Source organism: Crocuta crocuta, unplaced genomic scaffold (assembly GCF_008692635.1).
Source record: "Crocuta crocuta isolate KB4526 unplaced genomic scaffold, BGI_CrCroc_1.0 scaffold382, whole genome shotgun sequence".
Taxonomy (NCBI): Eukaryota; Metazoa; Chordata; class Mammalia; order Carnivora; family Hyaenidae; genus Crocuta; species Crocuta crocuta.
Window position 1 is genome coordinate 3,609,978 of NW_027531873.1, and position 16,046 is coordinate 3,626,023.

The 16,046-nt window shown below is 36.8% G+C and overlaps 1 protein-coding gene across 1 annotated transcript in view; it reads left to right on the forward strand.

Annotated features, from left to right (window-relative positions):
- The window catches only part of LOC144238938 (doublecortin domain-containing protein 1-like), a 59,827-nt gene that overhangs the window by 36,599 nt on the left and 7,182 nt on the right, over window positions 1–16,046 (forward strand). The window contains exons 13-14 of the mRNA XM_077772881.1: window positions 8,267–8,417; window positions 11,067–11,176. Coding sequence (XP_077629007.1) covers window positions 8,267–8,417; window positions 11,067–11,176 — 261 coding nt within the window. The remainder of the gene's footprint in view (window positions 1–8,266; window positions 8,418–11,066; window positions 11,177–16,046) is intronic.

The following is a 16,046-nucleotide window of genomic DNA, read 5'->3' on the forward strand; positions in this document are numbered from 1 at the left end:
TAAGTGAAAGAAGCATAACATAAAGCATGTGGAGTTTGATTCTGAATATACACATGCACGCACTTAGAATAAAAGACTGGAAGTATTCTATTTTTGGAAGTATTTATCAAATAGTCTTATTGTTGGTGACTTAATAAAGGTGGTATTTCTTTCTTGTGTATTTTTCTCTGTGCTCCATATTTTGTTATGATGAATACAGATTGTAAGAAAAATGTATTAGCTAAGGGATCTGACATTCTTCTTAGAGAAGTACTAACAGCATGTTGTAAAGGTCAGATCAGCAGTTCAGGCAGGAAGTTCAGTAAGAGTTCAGAGGAGGGGAACACTTCCCACCTGGGGTGAAGGAGAAAGGCTCCACAGAGGAATCAATCAGGACCTCTGATGAAACTTAGAAATGAGTAGGATTCAATATATTAGGCAGCAAAAGCATTAATAAGGATGAGACGTACTGAACACAAAAGTATGGTTGTTAGAATTCAAAAATTAAATTACATAGATGGTACTTGGACAGAGAAATACAGAAAGATATATACAACTGGAGAGATTGTTTAAAAGCATATGGTGAACCCCCCCATGCTATCTATATTATTCTACTTGGGGTGCCATAACAAACATCATAGACTGGGTGGCTTAAACAACAGGAACTTATTTCTCACAGTCCTGGAGGCTGGAAAGTCCAAGACCGAGGTGTCAGCAGAGTTAGTTTCTGAAGAACCCTCTGGTTTGCAGATGGCCACCACCTCACCACTCTGCATCCTTACATAGCCTTTCCCCTGTACATGTGTGTGAGAGAGACCTCTAGTGCCTCCTCCTCTTCTAATAAGGCTACAGTCCTGTCAGAGTAGTTCCCAACACTTGTGACTTCATTTAATCTTAATTACCTCCTCAAAGGACCTTTCTCCAAATATAATCACATTGGGGGGTTACGGCTTCAACCTATGAGTTTTGAGGAAGACACAATTTGGTACATTACACTATCCCACACTAAAGTGCTTTAGCCACCAGTTGTCTCTGAATAAGGTAATGTCATGGTATAAACAATGTTTTACAGAGATTAATGTGGTCTCAGTATGTAGAAAGATACCTAGGAAATGTTTAGAAAGCTTTTGCTTATTATTTCTTCCTTTGCTTTATTTTTTTTTTAATGGGCTTTCTGGTTTCTTTCCTTATCTTTTCCATACTGTCTATTTTTGCATTTGGGGACCTGAATGAGATCCTTTGTGATGGATTAGAAATGTATCCATTCAGGCTATCAGGCTGTAAAGAATACTTCTGGAGAATGGGCTGTGTGTGAAACAAATAGACAGCAGGGAGTATAGGGTTCAGATTTCACTGGAGAGTCCGGCTAACACCACTAGTTCCAAAGAAACTCAGCTTCAGTGGTTGTACTTTTACCAGAGAAATGAGGAACAGAACACATTTCAAACTGCTTCACTCTACTTTCTGTAATAAAACCCCCAGATGGTATTTGAATCCCATCTAATACAGACTTTCTCTCTGCTTCTTTCACTTCTGTGGCTATTCTGGATGATTTAACCACATCCTCCCTACCCACTCTTTGAACATTACTAGAGCAACTCATCTCCAACTGGAGCGGGCTCATCTGTCATCAGTGCACTAAGGTGGCTCCCTCTCCAGGGTTAGTGGCTCTTTCTTCAGAGCCAGCATCTGTCTCTGATTTATGATCACCCATTCCCTCTTTCTATGGTCCTGAAGCATTTGTCTTTTCCCACCCCTGCAACATCTCTTTGATTCTACAGAATCTCGAAACCTGTGTGTTTTCTCTCAGCCAAACTGTTCTCGATGCATAAGTGGAAGCTGAAAGACTGAGAAACAGGTCCTTCTGATTTGTAGAGGCGAAGACCTTGAGCCTGCAGGGAATATGCACTTGTTCTGTGATGCCCATGTGCCCAACCCTGAGAAGACTAGTCTGGGAAAACTAAACTCACCAAATCGATTGTGGGTGAAGAATTGTGCACAGAACATTGCTCCTTTGTTATGAGCTTTAGTTATTGCAAAAATTATGAACATACAATTTAGATCACCCATTGTAAAGAAGATACTTGAATAAGTTTAGATACATTTGGATACATAAGAATTAAGAATGTCATTGAAGGTAGTAAGCTGACTAGATATCTTAGAGCCTTTCTGTACTGAAAATACCTTATTTTCACATTTATTTTAAAACCGTTTTTTTGAACTCTAACTTTGTCTCATGTAGATAGATCGTTATGAAAACCACGTGAAGTAGTTATATATTTATTTCATTTTGCATTTAGTATATGTTTTCATTAAATAACATTCATTTTTTCTGATTACAAACACCAAGCACAATCTCAATAAAATAGTGCATTTTAGTAAAGTAAGGGAAAATGTAAGAATTACCTTTATGTAAGATCTTTTCAAGCTGCAGAAGTTTTTCCCAGAGACCTATCCATACATATTTTTAGGACAGCTCCCTATTGCTACCAACCAAGATAGAAACCCAATTACCATATTTGTTGGTTGTCTTAAAGTGGAAAAACAAAATAAATGCTATGGATTGAATTGTGCACCCCCTCCCCAGATTTTTACGCTGAAGCCCTAACCTCCAGTGTGACTGTATTTAGAGATATGGCTTTTAGGAGACTATTAAGATTGGGGCTCCTGGGTGGCCCAATTGGTTGTCTCCAACTCTTGGTTTTGGCCCAGGTTATGATCTTACAGTTCATGAGTTCAAGCCCCTCATTGGACTTTGTGCTGACAGCACAGAGCCTGCTTGGGATTCTGTCTCCCTCTCTCTCTGTCCCTCTCCTGCTCTCGCTCTCTCTCTCAAAAGTAAATAAATAAACATTAAAAAAAAAAGGAGACAATTAAAGTTGAATGAGGTCATCAGGGTGGGTCCCTAACCTGACAGGATTCGTGGCCTTTATAAGAAGAGGAACAAGAGCCCATTCTCCTACCATATGAGAACACAACAAAAAGCCAGGAAGTGAGCTGTCACCAAAAACTGAATTGACCACTACTTTAGTATTGGATTTCCCAGCTTCCAGAACTGTAAGAAATACATTTCTGTTGTTTAAGCCACCCAGTCCATGATATTTATTTTGGCAACTTGAACAAACTAAGACAGTGACTATTGTTATGGAAAATTTAGAAAAATCCAAAGAAAAACTATAGGAATCTATTATAATCTCTATGAATTTTTTTATTATTTGAATAACATTTCTTCTGTTCTCAAATTATAGAAAAACATACAGTCACTGTATTAAAATTAGAAAAAGAAAGAGTATCAAGAATGAAATGAAAATTCTGTCACCCACAAATAACCATAGTTATAATTTTAATGGATATATTTCTATGGTTGCTATACACTTATAAGTTTTTTGCCATTGTGATCATAGCAAATCACACAGTATATATCATTTTGCAACCTGCATTAGTCATCTAACAAACTAATGTGATTCCCCCCACACACATATTTAACATTCTTTAACAAAAACATTTTCAATGACATCATAATCTTCTATCAAATGGACAGATTATTATTTATTCATTCAGTTTTCTATTGTTTTCCATTTAGATTGTTGGTAATTTTTTGCTATTATAAAGCATGCTTCAATTAATATATACATCTGTATTTAATTTTCCTTTTTTTAAATATTTTATTTATTTCTGAGAGAGAGAGAGAGAGAGAGAGACAGTGTGAGCGGGGGAGGGTTCGAGAGAGGGGGAGATACAGTATCTGAAATAGGCTCCAGACTCTGAGCTGTCAGCCCAGAGCCCAACGGGGGGCTCAAACCCACGACTGTGAGATCATGACCTGAGCCGAAGTCCGAAGCTTAACCTACTGAGCCACCCAGGTGCCCTTGTATTTAATTTTCTGATTATTTTCCCTAAATAACTTCTTAGAAAGATCGCTAGGTCAAATTATGTAAACATGTTTGAGAATTTCGATAACTATTGCCAAATTATTTTCTAGGAATATTTCAGGAGTTTGTGCTCCCATAAATAGTGAATGAGAGTTTCCACCTACTTGTTGTATACATGAGGTATCAGCAATCCTAAATGCAGTCATTTAGAAACATGCATTTGCAGGTTTGACATCAAGGAGTTTTATATCCACCTTTGAATTTATATGTCGTTAATTACTTGTATAAGTGATTTTGATTCGGTTTATCATTTATTAGTCATCTGTGAATTTCTTGTTAAATCCTTTGCCATTTTTCTATTGGAAGTTTTTTTCACAGTGGTATGAATTTTCTTTTTCTTAAAGCAATAAGCAACGTCTAACTTTATCAGATTTAGTGTAACAAATTTCCAATTTACCACTGTCTATTTTTTTAATGTACAGAAATTATTATATTTTAAAAATTTGTTCTTTGCTTTTAAATGTTCTGATAGTCTTTTACTATCCTAAATTCATATAAAGAGTCATCTGTTTTTCTTTCAATGTTTTATCATTTTATTTTTCTCTTTTACTTTTTAAACTGTGTGAAACTCTCTTCTCGTGTAAAATTTGAGCAAAGTCATTTCTCTGCTACATTTGTTGGCATAAAATTATCTCAGGCCTACTTACTGACTAATCTGTTTTCATTCTCCCAACTGAGCTGAAATGCAATCTTTATAATATACTAATTCTTATTAGCTTCTGCTCTTAAACAATCTAACGTATCTAATACTTTTAGAATTATTATAGCTTTATCTTATATTTTAATATCTGAAAAAAGTTGCCTATTGTTCTTTGTTTACAAATTTTACTTGAATAATCTTGTGTATTGATTCTTATAGATGAATTTTGAAATTACATTTCAACACCCTAAAGTCATCCTGCAGGGTCTTGTCTGTAGTTGTGTTAGGCTATTAATTAATTTCATAAGAATCAACACGTTTTGCAATATTCAATCTTTGCAGCCAGATTAAATTCTGTGACATTGTTTTATATATATGTGTATGCATACATTAAAAAGATATATGTTATGTTTTTAGTTCCTTAGTAAAATTTTATAATTTTTTAATAACGGTCTTGCATTTTAAAATAATTGCCATTCCTAACTGGTTTTGCTCTTAGGAGAGATTTTCCCCCACTATATTTTCTGAATGCTTGTTTTTGTGAACAAAAATACTATCAATGTTTTATAATTTACTTTGTCCTTGGCCACTTTATTGTTTTTCTCTTGTTATTAATCTTTTATTTGGTTCACATAAATTTTCTAAGAATAAAATCATATTAAGTTCATATGATAATAATTTTTTCTATTTCTTTAGAGATGAATTATTTCTCTTACTGTGATTTTAGGATTTATTGCATTGTTATAATCATAAAAATAAATGTTCCTTCTTAACAAAGGAAAACAGAAAAATGGCATTTTTTGCCCTCATGTATAAATAGACAGTTGGAATGCTTTGGTTTTTCTTTCTTTTGCCCATGTCCCTTTTTGATGATGCTTTGTATTTTTACTTTATTTTTTTCTCTATGAAAGCTTTAAAATTTTAATTCATTTATTTTCTGAACATTTTTTGTAGCAGTTGTATCATGTTATAGTGGTCTTACTGCTTAATATTACTCATTTCACATATGACTTTCCCACAGTGAAGGAATTTCATTCATTTCTTAATAATCTGAAATATATGTGGGTGATATGTTTTCCGAGGTTTTGTATACATGAGGATATCATTTGTTTCCTGTAACCAAAAGTAATAATTCAGCTGGATGTAGAAATCTTATGTTAAATCATTTTCTCCTAAAAACTTCATATCTTATTCCATTTTCTTCGACATTCATTGTTGTGGAAAACAGATCTAAATATAACTGAATTTTCCCCCGTGTCTATAATACATACTTTTCGACTCAGTTATATTTAAATGTTAGTCATTTTTTCATTAACTTTGCCATATTCTGAGTTTGCCTATTTGATTGGAAGACATGGGTCTTTGGGATAGGAAGGTTTCCTTCATTGATTTTTGTTTTTTGTTTTGTTTTGTTTTGTTTGATAGTTGCTTAAGCTTAATTTATTCTGAATTTTTCTCCAGTACCACCAATAACGTATAGGTTTAATATCTGATGTCTTGACACTCCAGATGTTTAACTTTTCTCTCATAAATTTTATGTCTTAGGCTTTCCCTATATGCTGTGAGATTTTCTCAACTTAGTCCATCCTAGTACTGATTTGATTTTCTACAATATTCAGTATGCTTTATTTTCTGTTTTCAAAACAGATCTTAATTCTACTGTTGATTCTTTCCTTACCTTCTCTCTTCTTTCTTTTATCTCTCTATTCATCCCAATTCAAAACCCTGTTTCTTCTCTTACTAGCTGTGTGATCTGGGTTAAGGTATTAGACTCTGTTCTCTATTTTTGTCATCAATAAAAGGAAGATAATAATTATTTCTATGGAATGAAATAAGATTGTCCTTGGAAATTTTAGAAAAGTTTCTATCCCATTGAAATGTGCCAGTAAATGTTAACTGCTATTATTGTTACCTCCATCATCATCATCATCTCTGCCCGTACCTCAGCGATACTTCTTTTCTTTAAATAGCTGTCATCTGATTTCTCTCTCTCTCCCCGTGTGTGTGTGTGTGTGTGTGTGTGTGTGAATGTGCTTATGGAAGTCATATTTTATTGAATTTGGGGAAAACCCAATGCAGATATCTTATAAAACATATTCCTGCTATAAATCTTTTTCTAATCTTTACCTTGAGTACAGTGCAAAACATAGAGCTTTCTATGTTATAGAATAAGCCTCATATTGTTGCTGTTCTTAATTTTTTTAATCTATGTCTCCTTGTACAAGGAGAGATCTTTTGACAGAAGACAGGATAGATTAGTTCTCTTTGTTTCCCCTACATTTTTACTTGGGATTTTTCTGGATCCTCTCCTTGATCTCAAGACACAGGGCTGATTCATATCCACAGTTCTGAGTCAAATTGCTGCTGACTGACTGTTACCTAGCAGGAGGAGTAGGTAAGAACATTCTCCCACGGCTCTTCTATCTACAGAAGGGAATGTATTCTTGGCAAATTTTAATTATTATTCAATTCAGTTCATTCATCCCTTGCTCAAAGAAGTGGTTGTGAAAACTGCACTTTCCAATGCATTGTTTCATCACTGTCTTGTCTTGCATCATATTATTGATTCATTTTCCACATAGAAGATGTCATTATGTGTCTAGCTCTGCCCCCTGCTATGCTGCATTGTTGTGAGTTGCAGCCCCTAAAGAGATCTATAAAGAGAAGTGTTGGTTGTGGGGCACCTGGGTGGCTCAGTTGGTTGAGTGTCTGATTCTTGGTTTTGGCTCAGGTCATGACCTCATGGTTCGTGAGATCAAACTCTGCATTGGGATCTACACTGAACGTGAAGCCTATTTAAGATTCTCTCTCTCCCTCTTCCTTTGCCCCTTCCCTGCTCCGTGCTCTCTCTTTCTCTCTCTCTCTCTCGCTCACTCTCTATCTCAAAACAAAGTGTTGGTTGTGATTTGGAGCTCATGTGGACCTGGACCCTGCATTTGGGAGGAACAGGTGTTAGGTTAAAATCAGGAAGGGAACTGTGCAGAAACTTCTAACTTTCCTCCTACTTGCTTTTATTATTCTGTCTTAAAGTCTTATTCACACTTTCATGGAATTGCCCTTAGGGCTCTGGCAACATGCTGACTAATCTTTCTAGTACTGTTGACACTTTGCATCTGTACATGTATTTTTATTAATATTTCTAGGGAAATTGAGAGAAACTGAATAAGGCCCTTATAGATAGTTTTTAAATTTTCTAAGTTAGAAAGAAAAAAAAGACTTTCTAATTATAGAATCAAAGAGGTCTTAAACCAAAACTTTGATTTTATAATTGAAGAGACTCTTTTCATAGAAAGATTGCTGGAGTTTCATAGAAAGAGGCCAAAGGCCCAGGTCTCCTCACTTCTGGGTCAGTGCTTTTGTCCTTCTAGTTTCTTGCTTATTGAAAACAAAAATATTTTCAGCTATTCTTACAAGTCTAGATTCTCAAGCCAGGGCCTTTCATATTTAGGTATTTCATAAACAGCAAGAAGCCTTCTTCCATATGGAAAAATAGAGAACCACAAGGAAAAAATCCAGTAAGAGCACAGAAGTTCCTCATTGTGAAAGCACTTTGGGAAACTTTTATATGCTCTTTTCCCATATCTCTTCCATACCCCTTTCTAATAACCAAAAGTAAAATAAATATTCAAACTGGGTGAATAACTCTTAAAGGAGTTGATTCTTCATAATGTTGTAACATTTCGTATTCTAATTTGTCTGTCCCTTTGTATTTCAGCTGCTGGATGACTGTTCCTCTCGTCTCAAAATGGTCCGCCCAGCCAGAACCCTGTACACCCCAGATGGAGAACCAATTTACTCGTGGGATGACATAGAGCGAGACATGGTCATCTGTGTATCCACAGGACATGGCTTTATAACCCAAAAGGGTATGGATAACAGTTTCTTTTCCATCAAGTTTTTGAAGAATTAAAACATCCAGTCTTTTCTTCAAAGAGCTTACTTTCTGAATTTTATATTCCATCATGATGATTTTTAATAATTATCTTCCTCCACACTTTTCTACTCAGATTATACTTCTGTGCTGGAAACTCACTGTTGACACCATTTGCACTCAGGAATTCAATCAGAGTTCTGTTAGTCTTGAGCCTTATCCAAGGGGCTTATTTGCAGAACCTCTAAACGACCTGATTTGAAGGTATTCCCTTAGCATGAACCCTGAGGAAAGCGAGGCTTTGTTGACTTCCTACCTTCAAGTTATTTAAAACTTAATGGTTTATTAATAGCGACTATACAGTTTGCAGATCTCTTTTTTAATAATAAGTAAATATATGCACATTTTATTATTTTATCTATTCTTTGCTAATTCTCTTTTCAAGTGATAACAATGGAAAAGAGCACATATTAGTTATTAAACCAATTCTTGCTCTTTATCCTGTTTGCCTGAAGAATTTTTTTTAAAGTATATTTTTTTTAATGTTAATTTTTTTTCAGAGAGAGAGAGAGCATGAGTGGAGAAGGGGAAAAGAGAGAGGGAGACACAGGATCTGAAGCAGGTACCAGGGTCTGAGCTAGTTGTCAGCACAGAGCCCAACACAGGGCTCAAACTCACGAACCGTGAGATCATGACCTGAGCTGAAGTTGGACCCTCAACCAACTGAGCCACCCAGGAAACTCAGCCTGAGGAATTTAAAGCCCCTTTCAGGGGGTAGCTATACATTAACAAGGACACAATTTTCAGGGATTATGAACATGATGTCACTTTAAAGGAAATCAAAAGATTTAGAAATGTATTACCTAGGATCCCTAAAGTAACCAATACTAGATTATTTCTTTTTAAAGTCACCATAAAATTATTATTATATGTAAGGTACACAAACCAAAAACTTTTAAAACAGTTGCAATCATATCTTTACATTTAGCCCAGAACAAAAGTATAGGAATGAAGACTGAAATGCAGGAAGACAAGGATTTATTGGGATGCCTATCACTGTTTTGAGGTATTCCACAAATATTCTTTCAGTGCCATCCTACATCAAGGAAGAAGCTTCAACCGTTGTATTCTTTATATGCTGCTGTCCCCATCACTCACTATTACCTCTCACCCCAGCTCTTGGTGACCCTCACTATGTGGTTCTTAGAAGAACAATGTTGGGGTCCTTGTCATCAGTAAGTATTAGTTGACACCTTTCTGTGTTCCCAAACTGCACAGCCCTATAAAAGAAATATAAGCCAGGGTTCCTTTCCTGAAAGAGTTTTAAATCTAATTAAGTATATGAACACACTTGAAATATTATAGTACAATTAAATAGTAAACAAAGAAGTAGTACAGTAGGAAGTACTTTTCTAGTTTCTTCATTGTTAATGTTCAATTTTTCATACTCTTGGGATTGTCTTCTGTTGCCTGGCCCCTATCCCCCTGGTTTCACTGTGTTCATTGGGACTTTATGAGAAATAAAGCTAGGGCAACCTGGCCAAAGAGGTATCCAAAACACAGAGAGAAATGTAGGGCCCCTTCAGCAAGCTTGTTATCCATAAAAGCTGAAGGAAAGAGAGAAAATAGGAAATGCAAATGTTACTTTCCCTATCATTCTCCTCCATGTTAGTTCTCTGGACCTTTGACAAGGCTAGGTAGACCAACATTTTTCTTTTTTGTTTCATCAATTATGTATATCCACATGGATTACTATGATGCAAAAGTTGATTCTTTTCCTCTGGAAGTAGGTTCCCATGATTCACCTTCATATTTTCACCTTCATGATGAAAAGGTTAGTGGTTTTCCCCAATTGTCTAAGTGTCTGGAAATCTGATTGATAGTAGAGTTTAATTTGATTGTTCTTTACAAACTTATTCTACTCTAGGAGTTGGCATTTATTGTTTTTCCTGAAATAAAGTTAGAAATAATCATTAAGTAGACTATATTATTAAATACTCAGAATGTTTTAAAAAGAGAGAAATCCTACNTATATAGATATACTTATGAAGGGACACTTAAGTAATTATTACACTCAAAATTTTGCTGTGATCTTAACTATATGGTATAAAATAAGGCAGTCTTGGAGTTTCAAAAACGTAAACACTCTATAAAAGCTTATTTTATGTACTATAATATAAAAACATTTAGCATGTGAAAGTCATCAAGAATCACACCAGGTTTTTGAAAAATGGATTTGTTTTGGCAAAACAAATCAGATGCTGTTAGAGCTGTTTCTTTCAGACAGACCCCCAACAAAAGTAAAAGAGTGCTTTATGCCATTTGTCATCAAATTGGAACAGTGTTCTCACTTTGTGTTTACCGTCTTTTCAGTGGGTTCAATTTCTAGACCACTCCCACGTTAGCCTCCAATTCAGGCTTTGTACAAAGCCTGGAAGGAAGCCCTCTCCAGAAGTACCGTTTTGTAGAAATCCAAAGAATGTTAGCACGCATCTGATATGATAAGCAAGTCAAGTGTGTAATGAGAGAGTCCGGCGTGGAAGCCAAGGATTTCTGAGGGATCTTTGAGTTTTTCATCATCTTGGACTTTTAATTACTTTCTATTAATACATTGATATGTCTCTCAAAATAATCTTTTTAACAGAGTTAAAGCAACTGATGGAGATCAGAGCAAATTATGCCAGAATCCGAAGGCAGGAGGGCCCTCAAGCCACAAACGTTGTGGTGTCACGGTCTGAAAAGCTGCAATTTCTGGTACAGCCATGCAGTTAATTTCTATCAGAGTCATCATATTTTGTGCTGTATTTTGCTGGGGTAGCATATGTGTATACACTCATATGCTCATATGTGTGCTATGATGTGACAATTATTTATCCTTTTTAATTTTGTATAGTATCTTTTAAAAAAAGTTGCTACCCTCTATATCTTACATAGAATGGCATTTGATGCCTCACAGGTGTTCTTGGAAAGGCAACAAACCTAGACAAAATAATGCCAGTAAAATAACTATCTTAGATGTATTTTCTTCCAGGAAAAAGGGACACTACTATTATTGAAAAATAATTTGGTGCGGTCAAGTAATATTATATATATATAGTGCATATTTACATGTTATAATTACATAATATAACTTACATATATAATCTTGTGGGGTCAAGTAGTGTGTGTGTGTGTGTGTGTGTGTGTGTGTATGTATATATATAATTTGGTAATAAAAGACTGTTTGACCATCTAACACTAAATTTGACACAAACTGACATTTTTTCTGGTTCAACCACCATATTTTCCAAACCTCCATGTTAAAATCCTGCATTTACTGAATAAAAATGAAATGGCTGGTGGCCACTGAACACCACATGAATCAGTCTATCCGTCTCCAATCTCCCTGCAGCTTGGCCTGCGGAGGAGCAAGCAGGACTCATTATGGGGCACAGCTACATGTTGTTCACAAAAACGAAGCTGGCTATTCCAGACTAAGCTCAGTAACAAAAGCCGTGGACTGTGTCCTCAGTACTCAGAACTTAGAGAAAGGGTATATGTACCATTAAAAAGAAAAGTCATGAAACGATTTTTTTTAAGGCTTCAAGGGAGATCCTTAGCAATCCTAGGTAGCAATACTGCAGGAAGAGAAAAACTTACCTATTAATTTCTTCCTGCAATGAAGAAAGACTCTCTCTCTCTTTTTAAATAGCAGTAACAAATCAGAGTTTGGTTTCCAGTCCTGGTGGAAGATTTTAAGAGAAATGTTCTTCTCTCTCTTGCTCTGAAAGCTACTCTGAAAGCTCTGTGGCTACTCACAGCTCTGAATATAAATTGCAACCTGGCTAGGTGTGTACAGAACGGCTCAGCTGGCTCACTCCTCAATCCAGCACTTTAATGTAATGCAGTAGATCGTGTCTACTGAAGAGGGGCTTTTGGTAATCATTGCAAAAGGCCTAGTATTTACTCCCAGTCTGCAAATCAGCAGGGCTGCATGAGTAAATCCCTGCTGCTTCCAACACCACTAAAAGGAGAGCACACGGAGGTGAAATTCCACATGTTACATCCACAGCAATTTGCCCTTTCGCAGGCACTGCTGTACGATGTTAGAGATGTGAAGGCATCCCAGAACAGCTTTGTGACACATAGGAAAAAAAGATTGCATGTGACCCCCATTTTTCTTTTTCTTTTTTTAACAAGAAAGTCAAAATAAGAAAGGTCAAGGAATGTGCTCCAGGTCAGAAAGCAGGACAACAGGATTCTTTACCTGCTGAGCTTCTGCTTAGAATGATTGGATCACAATTCCCATAGACAAAGAACTTTTCATTTTTTATTTGTTCAAAATTCCTTGAAAACAAAGGCATTTCTCTAGGTGCAAAAGTACCTATCATTTTTCTGCCAAAGAAAAGTTGATTTGCTATGAAAATGCCATGATTTCACCCTGGATCAAATGTGCAAATTCTTGTGAAGTCTTCACTGTTGCATGTGAATACGCCTGAAGCGAAAATTGGCAATATCACACAACGGTCTATCAAGCACCAGGAGACATAAGGCAAAACTCTTTAACTGAACTTTTCTATTACCAGTAAATGGGATTTTAGATGTAATATAACAGTCATCAACACATCACATTTTACCAGCAAGGCAGTGACACTTTGTGGAAGACAGCTTGCACGGGGTAGCCCAACAGTTCATAGCAACTTTTAACGAAGACTGAGAGCGCTCCCTGCTCTTTCCTTATTATTGTCCTTCCTCCTTAGTTGGCTGGAGGGTGGACTGGGGAGCGGTTACTCCACCTCAGCAAGGAGTATAGGATAAGACTATTGCAATTCTGTTCAGCCTTCCTAGGCTTTTAATAAACCCAGTAATTTCCTTTGGGGACATGTTTATCAAATTTGAATCAGCTTCGTAAATATAAGTCACATTTCAATATTTTCCTATCAACTGGAAACCATTTATTATTAAATACTAAAACAACCATCACCAAGTCCATGGCCTTCTCCAGAAATTTATTTCCTGCTGGTTCACAAACACCCTTAAGGTGATCCAGATGTTAATCAACAGTGTACCAGCATTTGTGATTGTCCTCAGGAGGACTTTTCTGGATGTTTTTGCCCCATCCGTAGCTTTTGTTGCCTGATGAAGTGTCAGGGTGAAGTTGCATGTTTCTAAGCCAGGTGACTAAAAGTAACATGCCTGAAAGTTTGACAAATATTTTGAGATTAACTGGAAGTGTTTTATAAATAAGAAACATCCATCTGGGTACTAATGTCAGCTTTGCGAAATAGGACACAGTAATGATTCAAAATGCAAAGGTCGTTTTGTAGAGCAATAACCTGAATTTCCATTTCTTTTTTGATTTTCGTAATAACTAAATTCTTTTGTGGATTAAGGAAGCAAAGCAAAAAATGACAAAAAGGCAAAGATAGATTTGTTCCCTTTACCAAAGAATCACTTAGAAAATTGTAGCCAGTGGCTATTGCTGTGTTTATGAGCTAATCTTTAGTAATACCCAGGTATGCTGAGTGTCACTGAGATTTGTGATTCATCAAGGCAGCAGTTTTTTTGTTTTATTTTTTTCTGGCATCATTTGGAAGAGAGCAATCAAAACCCACAGATCTGTGTTATTCTAGGTCATCACAAATCAGATGCAAATGTCCTCAATTAAATGGAATTTGGACTCATTGGTGATCCTCAATTGTTCTTATTAAACCAATGGCTCCAGTTCCCTCTTGCCTCTGAGCACATCTCAACCCCTCCTAAGGCTAGGGAGGCAAAAAAAAAAAAAACCAAAACAGCAGTTTTGTTTTCAGGGCAATGAACTAAAATTCTGCATAAGTGGCATGGTTTGGGACTGCTTGGCCTTAGCCACTGCAAAGATCAACAAAGCCTGCCATTCAGGTAAGTGCTGATGAAAGTACATGGCCCAACTGTATGATGTGGCTGTGCAGTGGGTGTCTGCTGCCAGCTATAGTATTTTCTAATTCTGTGAGTCTGTAGTATAAACTACTATCAATAGGCTGTCACCCTGAACTATATGTGCAAATAGAAATATGAGTGGAGAGGAAGTGCTTACACCCATGCTGCAGCTGGGTTGGGGGAGGGAGAAAGATGAGAGGAAATTATATGGCAAGTACAATGGTGATTCTGAATTGGATGTGCGATCACTCATTGTCTGCTGTATTCCTGTAGATATAAGGTTCAGTCAACCACTGGATCCATTAGGTGCTGGCTTTTCTGTCCTAGAGGTTTTGAATGTTGCCTCTGTCAGACCAACTGTGATAGCTGGGCAGTCAGACTCTACCTGCCACCAGCAGCAGCTGTGTTTAAAAAAATTCCAAAAGGCATACTCTCCATAAATAACCCTGCAGACTGTGCTATACTGGAAGGGAGAAGAGGAGGGAATCTCCTAGGGTCAGTGCCCCCAAAAAGATGAGATGTGATTATACCTCTCTCTTCATTCCACTTCTTTCCATTCTTCCTTCCTTTATTCTTTCCCACTGCCTGGTGGTCTTCTCTCCTCAGTCTTGCCTGCTTTTCTCTTCTAAGGGCTCTTGAAGTCCATCTTTTATTTTAAAAACAATCCTTCTGGAGCAATTTATGGATCAGCAGGGATGCTTCCTCAGTATGATTCTCAAAGTTGAATGGGCACTAGAATCACCTGAAGAGCTTGATAAAGCCCAGTCTCAGGCTGATCACAGAGATTCTTATTCTGTATGCCTGAGGCGGGTCAAGCAGTCTGCATTTAACAGGCCCCAGGGATGGAGAGTGGCTAGCTGACCACACCTGGAGGGACTTGGCCAGGACTTCTGCATCAGCTCGGCATGGCTCAAGTGCTAAGAAGCAGTTTCAAGAATGCTGGAGTATGAAGGCAAAGAAGTACTTGCTGTGTGTGTGAGGCCTGAATCTGAATGTCTTCACGTTTTTTTAAAATCACCATTTCCTTAAGAAATAATGGAAATGTTCTTGGGTCAGGATTAACCACCCAGAGATTGTAACCAGGATGCAGACATTGGAGACAAAACAAGTGAGTCTGAGGTAGTGAAGCTTCCCATGTTAATTAAGCCACCTTCAGTGCTGATAACATCTTGCTATTTTAAAGGTCACGGAAATAATGTCAGGGCTATGGTGCACATATCAAGGAGCAGAGTAATTTTGAGGGTGGGGAAGAATATCGAGCTTCTTGGGTTTTCTTCTGCATTTTTATGTGTACAAAGAGAGAGCACTTTAAAGCAAGGATGGGGGTCCTATTTGTCGAAGTGAAGGAGCTGCTTATTGGTGGGGAGGCCAAATCTCTTTATGTTTGCTCTAAGTCTAGTTAATGCAGAAGGCTGAGCCACCCACATCCCTGGCAGGCTCATCTAAGAGTGTGAAATTCCACAGGATATTATTTCAGTTCAATAGTAAGTGTTCTTAGAAAAATTAATTTTCAAGATGGTTCTCTTGCTCCCTAAATGAAATCCGTATATGCTGGGAGACAGATATTTTCCTTAGAAGACAAAAAATACAAAGAAAATTAGTTTTGAAGAACAAATTCACACACACACACACACACACACACACACACACACACAAAGACATTCAGATAGCCAGACACACTATGTTCTGTTCTAGGTGTCGGGCATGCAAAGGTATGGTTCTACTT